Here is a 7,771-nt window from a genome sequence, read left to right as displayed (position 1 = left end):
CTTGTAGCCTACGACTATCTTACCGAGGATGCGGCTCGAGGAAGAAACTTTATTGGGTTACCAATTCATCGGAGGAAAAGGTGGTTGGAGATTAAGCTTGGATGGGCATCACACAATCTTGATATCGGTACTAGGAGGTAATTTTGCAATGAAACATTCCTTTGCCTAATATAAAAGCTTGGATGGGCATACTTGCATGTGATATATTCTACATTCTGATGCATATGAAATTGTGGTACTCTTTATTTTTAATTTGCAGGACATGCTCACCTTTAGTTTGTTGCCATTAATTCACCTGCACACATATGTTGGTGTGTGAATACATGCAGTAGTTTGGGTTTATACTGCACACATATGTTGGAGGAACTGAGATATATCACTTATGACGTTATCACCTCAAGGAATATTCAACAAGACAACCTGAAAGTCCTCGTGAAGTGTATAACCATCGCCACTCTTCACTATAAAATGCAAATGAAGAAGCGATTTCCAATCTTGGGTAGTGGAACAGAACCTCATTATCCAATTGAAACACAAAAAGATATCATTTATGCATGTACTATCCTACATAATTTTCTAATGGGTGTTGATCCTGACGAGGGGCTTCTTGAACAAGTTGATCAGGAAGTTTTGAACCAGATGATAGATGTTGAAGAAGCTCCTGTAAATGATAATGAAGAGTATAGACGAGGAGAGATTCTAAGGCAAAAAATAGCCGATGATATGTGGAGAGATTATTAGAAATATTTTAAGTATTTATAAACAACTTGTTGTTTTTTGTTCACAGGATCATGTTCAAACTTTGTAAGTTTGCATTTTATATGCTTATTTCAATGCATCAAATACTGTCAATAACGGCCTGCTTGATCTTTACTAATCAACTTGTTGTTATGATTAGTAAATTAAACATCGCATTTCTTTGTTCTAATTCATTATTTGGGAATCCATCTGAATTGTGAACTTTCAGATCTTGACCTTGAATTGTGTGTTTCTTCCTACCAATATGCCCCACAGTCTCACTGCTCATTTATGTATTAGAACATGCCTTGTTGTTTTTAAACATTGTTATACATGTGAAATAATCTAATATATGTGCGATGTATGTATATGTCCCATATGCTGCAAAAGAACATATTCTCTTTTCTATACTGCTTTCAAATTTCTTTTGCTTCATTTTGTTTTCCTTTTTTCCTATAAAAAAAATCCCTTTATTTAGATGAATCTACTGAGCTATTCCTTAGGTGATTAGTTTTGTTTTCCTTGTAGTCTCTTCTGCTTTTGGGTTAATGTTTCATGTTGTGTATAGGTAATTTTGTCACTAGTACTGCAGTTCTTCCTTCCAAACAATTGCTACTTCTTTGTGTTATAGTCCTTTTTGGATTAGTAGAAAGCACGGGCATTTTGTCAAAATGAATTTCTGAATCTCCTATGTGTGACATGTACCAGACAGAAAAATATGTGAACAACAATTTGCCTGAAGCCTGTCAATGAAACTGTAATATTCTTTTGAGGGGTTTTGTTTGATGCCTCGGGATTAATAGTTGAAGCAGAGTTGTTAGGTGTCCGATGATAATCACCATACTGCCAATGCAAGTCATGAAGATAATTTATGTTAATTATTAGTCGAGATTTTGTTCCCCACCTGCTGTTTAGAGTTTAATCCAAGTGTCCACAGTTGTCACGCACATGTTCCACTCTTCGTCTTTGTACTGTATATTGCTTCTTTGGTTTTAAGTAATGTTGCATATTAACAAGCAGGTCGTTCATATGGATTCACAGCTTGGAAATCAATCAAATTCAAAGAAAAATATTGTATGGACAGAGAAGATGGATATTTGCTTAACTGAAACATTGAGAGAACAAGTGCACAAAGAGCAAAAGCCCGATAGAAGTTTCTCATATCATGCTTATCAAGCAACATGTGCAGAGTTATATGCTAAATGTGGAATAAAGGTTGAAGTGGATCATATTAAAAACCGATTGAAGACACTTAAAAAAGATATGGGCGCATTTCAAGACATGCAGAATTCTTCTAGTGGATTTGCATTTAATCGAGTGACAAGGATGATGGATGCGGAGCCAAAAGTTTGGGAAGATTACATAAAGGTACGTTGCATAATTAGTCATTTATTATTTTTTGTCTAAATTGTACTCTGGTCATGTTTCTGCAATAGGCGGCCAATGTCTGCTCCGGTTTAGAACAATGGTAGCATATATGTACGATAGTTCTTCTGCTTGAATTACTTTCAGTTTGCTGAAATTATTGTTCATTCACAATTTAGATGAGCCTGTAGTCTCTCAACTGCTCGCATATTTATGCAGAGTTCATGATGGTTGGGAACTAATAATTTTTTTTTTTAATTAGGATAAGCATCTACCTGTAATTAATTAGGCCTACCTATAATTAGGACCCCGCTGGTAGCACATGAAGTAACTACCTGTATTCACATCCAGGGACATTAATCTTGGCTTAAGTGGGAGGGTAGCAAACCAAAAGAATCTTTCACCTAATATGTGTACGTAGGAGGTAGCAAACCAAAACAAGCTCTCGGTTTTTGTATATAGAGTCACTCATCTCATCTCCTTAATTTTGCTTGTAACTGCACTGAACAAATATTCTCTTTTCTATACCTGCATTGATGTATCCTTCTATGGCTATTTGTGCTACAGCTCCAATACAGCCGTGACTTGTGTGCAACTAATAATTTTGTGTTTTCTTTATCTATTAATAGGCACATCCTGGAGCAAAACAATTTCGTTACAAACCTGTACCGTGTTTTGAAAACTTGCAAATCATTTATGGGAAAGACAGGGCTGGTGGTTTATCTTCTGAAACTATCAAAGAAAGACGTGCTCGCATAGAAAATGAAAGAGATGAATCAAGTTTTATCAATACAAATCAAGATGATAGAGAAGCTGTTCAAGAGAATGATGTAGAATGCATTGGCCCTTCAAAAGGTAAAGAACAAGATCCCAAAACTCATTCTACAGCGGGAACATCTTCTAAGGTGATATATAAAAGAAAGCATAGTGCCACTAGCAACTTGGGTGAAGAGCTTGATGGGCTAAAAAGCGGAATGGAGTCAATTGCTTCTGCAATTTGGAAGACCGGTCCTCGTTTTTACACAGAAGGAGAGATATTTGAGGAGCTTTCAAAAGTTGAAGGGCTCAATGAGGACGAACAGCTTGTAGCCTACGACTATCTTACCGAGGATGCGGCTCGAGGAAGAAACTTTATTGGGTTACCAATTCATCGGAGGAAAAGGTGGTTGGAGATTAAGCTTGGATGGGCATCACACAATCTTGGTATCGGTACTAGGAGGTAATTTTGCAATGAAACATTCCTTTGCCTAATATAAAAGCTTGGATGGGCATACTTGCATGTGATATATTCTACATTCTGATGCATATGAAATTGTGGTACTCTTTATTTTTAATTTGCAGGACATGCTCACCTTTAGTTTGTTGCCATTAATTCACCTGCACACATATGTTGGTGTGTGGATACATGCAGTAGTTTGGGTTTATACTGCACACATATGTTGGAGGAACTGAGATATATCACTTATGATTCAAGAAATGAGTTGTTTCCTACTTGTCTAGGCATGGATGCGAGATTTTAAATGTGCATCTTAGGTTGTCAAATGTGATTATTTGCTCGCGTGATTGGTTGTATGTTTAAGCTTTCCATAGCTTGATGATTAGATAGATTGACTGTTAGTAGGCGGTATCTGTAATTGTTGAGTACCTTATGAAATTACTAATAGATAGGAACTTTTTGTTATAACTTATATGCTCTGATTAACTTCATCTATAAGTTCTTTCATTTTATTGTGATGTCTGTGTGTCTTACTATGTATGTTTGCTTCCCTTTGCTTCTGGAGTTTATGCACATATGATCATGTCAATATAATATTTTAACCATCAGTTTCCTCTGTTTGTTATGAAAATGAGCTTTTTCGGCAAGTCTTTCTGTAGTAGGAACCAAGGACTAAGTTTGGGTCTTTGTTAATTCTGTTTTGTGATCTATTACAATCAATTTTATAGGTTTTTGATGTTTATATTCTACTTATTTGAAATTTTTTGAATTAATTTCAGGGGATGAAGGATGCGAGATTGATGTTTTGATGGGCTCACTAAAGTCAAAAACCAAGGACTTCGACATATTTTTCTCTCTCTCTTTGGTTAAGATTCTCTATATATGAAATTGATTGTAAAAGATTTTGTTGGTTAAGATTTTTTATATGAAATTGATTGTAATAGACTTTGTGACTAGAAATGGATTATACTTTATATTAGGAATATCATGACATTTACTTTATATTTGTTTTGGTTCTTTCATTGACCTTTCTTTCTGCAAATATTATGGGTGAGAAATGTTGTTCTTTAATTAGCGGAATTGTGGTTGTGTTTCTGCTTGTTAATATTTACAAACTCAATGTTGATGGCCACTCAAGTTTTTGTGTTAGGAAATTGCCAATTTTTTTAAATACATGTTTATTAACCTGTTACTTCCTAAGATATGAATGATACTAATTTTGAATAATTATGCTTGAATTGCATCATTGTCTAGAGCTTATTCGGAATCATTTTTCTTCACCTGAGGTTATGAATAACTTGCAAGTCCAAGACCATGTAAGATTATATGCAAATTTAGAGTCATCGTAAATTTGACTAAATTTTCTTAAATTAAGATTGTGTAAACATGAACAATAACTTGTAATTTTTTTTGAAAATATGACAGAATTACAATTTAATTTAATTATTTTTTGTAAATTATTTAAAATCTAAATCTAAATCCAAAAAGTATGAATTAAAATTATGTTGTGCTAATTTTCTTCCTCTTTTCCTCAGAAAGGCAACCAAACAAGAGAAAATGACTTTCTTATGAATTTTCTTCTAACTTTCCTTACAATATTCTTTCTAACCAAACAATAAAAAGAATATCATTTTCTTTTCTTTTTCTTTTCCTTTCTTTTTACTTTCTCTTTCTTTTCCTTTTCTCTCCCTTTCTCTCAAACCAAACATAGCCTAAGAAAACGATAGGTGTTAAACAAATTTCTATAATTTGTACGAGAACTTCAGAAACAGAGTCGAGTTAATTAATTTTAACGAGTTCTGGATCTGCAATATATAAGAATCTCCGCTTGAAGTAATTGACACAGCAAACCTCAAAGCTCCCCTGCTCCGTAGTTCGTGTACTGAGCTCCCACATTGCCCGTAGCGTCCGAAACCCTCTCCTTGGCTGCCTCATAGCTTTCTTTTGCACCGTGACTCGTTGCGTCTCTCGCGGTCTTGTAAGCTTCGCCCGCTTTAAGCTTTGCATTTCCATAAGCCCTCTCCGCACCCTCCACATTGGCTCTTCTGTATGCCATCGTTGCGTCGTCACTCGCTGATCCTTTGACGTTGGCAGTATCCACCGCCTTCTCCTTCGTCTCCGAAGCTTTGTCTGCAGCTTCCGCAGTTGATTCAGGATCAGGGGCTGCATTACCCTCCATTCCTTCTTTCACTTCCCCAACCTTTTCCGCAGCTCCTACGTAATTAATTAATTTCAGTTAGTTCAGCATCTGTAACGTATTTCTCTTTTTGTTGAGTATGTTTTTGTGAGAACTATATATCGTTGGGAAGTACTTGAGATAAGTAGATGATCTTCTCTTGCTTTCATAATATGACTCCATTTCGGTAAATAAATAGTTTTTTTTTTCAAGTTGCTATGATTTTCTGAACATGCGAATCCTACCATGATATGTACACAAAAAATAACAGAAATTCCCCACTCCAACAATTCGACCATAACGCTTGTTCAGGTTCCGGGTCATGCCCCTACGCGATGCCTGCACGGGGAACACTAGACCTAATTATGTGCCCTCTTTACCATATGTAAACCCCTTATCAGCGATCTGATCAAATTAACGGCAACGAATATACGTACATAATTGCTTTTTAATTTAGCTGGAGGTTACCAGCTTAGGTACTACTAAATCACATGCATGATTCACATCAATTAAACCTCCTCCTCCTTAGGGTTGGGCACGGGCCGGATCCACCCGCAGTGGGTGGGGCCCGATCCACCCGTGATATACACGGGTCACTTGCCGTGCTGGGTTCAACTCTAGACCCGGAAATAGAGAAATAGGCTCGGCCCACCTTAACCCAGCCCACCATCGGCCCAGCCCGGCCCAACCCGACCCCGAATTTTAATTATTACTTTTTAGTTTTTAGCTAACATATTTTTCCTTTTTCCCTCTTGTATTTATAATTTAAATTTAAACTAAAGGAAGATTATTGACATTCTGTGGACATAGGTCTTTCTTCAAAGTCCGAACCACGTATATCTTTGTGCTTGTGATGTTTTTATGTGTGATGTTTATTTTTGTACAATGTGTGTATATATCTCATTTTAAATAAAGAGTAAAATAGAAAAAATAATTTAAATATAATATAATAGATACTAATACAAAGTTAATATAGTTTAGAAATTAAAAATAAAAAATAGAAAAAGTTAAAAAATCCCATGGGCCGCACCACGACCCGTGGGATGTGAGTCGGGTCGAGTCTAATCTCAGATCCGGGATCAAAGAAATAAGTCCGACCCACTCTGACCCGGGCAGGCCTTGGTCGAGCCCGGCCCAACCTTGAACAAAGCGGGCCGGATGGGACCGGCCCACGCCCACCCTTACTGTCCTCCTCCTCAAATTTCAGGCCACTCATGAAGCGCGCAAAAGTTAAACACTATTTTCTGACGACTGCTCTCTTTACATAAACAAGGAATTAAGACTAAGAAGATGATTCCTACTTTAAAGAAGCCAAGATTGGTTATCATGATGGTAAAATCGAATGTATGTTTTAGGCACTTAACTTAGAAAAATTAAAAATAATTAAATTTCGCGTTAAACATAAAAATTATATATATATACCAGAAGCAATATCAATCGCCGTCTTTTGAGTCTTCGTCGCAATATCACCGGCTGCCTCTTCTGCTTTATCTTTACCAATACCAAACCCCCTATCACAAAAGAAATTGAAAAATATTTAACAAAATTTTGCTTAATTGATCATAAAATATTACATGACACACACACACACACACATGGACACATATATTCAGAGTTTCGTTAAGTGACAAGGTTTTAAATTAATAAATCTAAAAAGTGTTACGCTAATTTTTCTTTAGCCCATCTGGTCCATGACATGGTGGTCGCCTTTGAGTCTTGCATGGACTTGAGCTCGACCTCATCTGCTGCAAGATTTGCCCCCTCCTTGGTACTCTCCATCGTCGATCCAACACAGGGCAAGCTGAGGAGCAGCGTTGCCAGTATTGCCATCATCAGAATTATTAGACGATTACTTGTTATCATTCTCCTTTATTAATTTTCTCTCTTACCCCTACCGACTAATTCCTCCTCCTTTTTTGAAGCATAATGATGAGAACAAGATGACGTTTGTTTTAATTTTAGAGTTTGGAGGCGGTTCTCGGATCGGGTTTGGGATAAGGAGTTGCAGACTAAACAGTGACACGTGTAATCTAACTTCTTGACACGTAGATCGTATGCTCTGACCTGCATATATTGGTTGTAAAATGGTATCTAGAATAGGAATTGATGGAAATTAAGAAAATTGCCATAAGATAAATTCTCGAAGATAACGGTGAGCGCTGGTTTAACTTCTCAGGGACAAAGGTACTCCGTATGATCATTGCGGAAAACTCCCAAAATGAGATAAACATAGATTTTAAAATTGTTGCGCGCCGTGCAGAAGCGTGCTCGCAAAC

At 36.6% G+C, this 7,771-nt stretch overlaps 2 protein-coding genes across 3 annotated transcripts; one reads left to right on the top strand and one right to left on the bottom strand.

The window, feature by feature from the left end:
- LOC109828802 lies at positions 7-4,321 on the top strand. 2 transcript variants are annotated; one of them, XM_020395748.1, is made up of 3 exons: positions 1,767-2,106; positions 2,733-2,958; positions 4,099-4,321. In XM_020395748.1, exons 1-3 carry the CDS (start codon positions 1,768-1,770, stop codon positions 4,203-4,205), a joined length of 672 nt encoding a protein of 223 aa, XP_020251337.1. In that variant the 5' UTR covers position 1,767; the 3' UTR covers positions 4,206-4,321. The 2 variants fall into 2 exon arrangements, 1 of the variants encoding a protein (XP_020251337.1); XR_002243854.1 differs by lacking the exons at positions 1,767-2,106; positions 2,733-2,958 and adding an exon at positions 7-137.
- LOC109844721 lies at positions 5,087-7,415 on the bottom strand. Its single transcript, XM_020413837.1, has 3 exons — positions 7,159-7,415; positions 6,918-7,006; positions 5,087-5,533 (listed from the first exon to the last, which is right to left on the bottom strand). Exons 1-3 carry the CDS (start codon positions 7,356-7,358, stop codon positions 5,172-5,174), a joined length of 651 nt encoding a protein of 216 aa, XP_020269426.1. The 5' UTR covers positions 7,359-7,415; the 3' UTR covers positions 5,087-5,171.

Source organism: Asparagus officinalis, chromosome 1 (assembly GCF_001876935.1).
Source record: "Asparagus officinalis chromosome 1, Aspof.V1, whole genome shotgun sequence".
In the NCBI taxonomy this organism is placed as follows: Eukaryota; Viridiplantae; Streptophyta; class Magnoliopsida; order Asparagales; family Asparagaceae; genus Asparagus; species Asparagus officinalis.
This window is presented reverse-complemented; position numbering and strand designations above follow the sequence as displayed.

Coding starts and splice junctions, on each gene's coding strand:
- LOC109828802 (XM_020395748.1), top strand. CDS start 1,768: ATGGATTCACAGCTTGGAAATCAATCAAATTCAAAGAAAAATATTGTA. Junction 2,107..2,732: donor TTTGGGAAGATTACATAAAG/GTACGTTGCATA, acceptor ATCTATTAATAG/GCACATCCTGGAGCAAAACA. Junction 2,959..4,098: donor ATGCATTGGCCCTTCAAAAG/GTAAAGAACAAG, acceptor AATTAATTTCAG/GGGATGAAGGATGCGAGATT.
- LOC109844721 (XM_020413837.1), bottom strand. CDS start 7,358: ATGATAACAAGTAATCGTCTAATAATTCTGATGATGGCAATACTGGCA. Junction 7,007..7,158: donor TGGGCTAAAGAAAAATTAGC/GTAACACTTTTT, acceptor CTTTTGTGATAG/GGGGTTTGGTATTGGTAAAG. Junction 5,534..6,917: donor GGCGATTGATATTGCTTCTG/GTATATATATAT, acceptor TTAATTACGTAG/GAGCTGCGGAAAAGGTTGGG.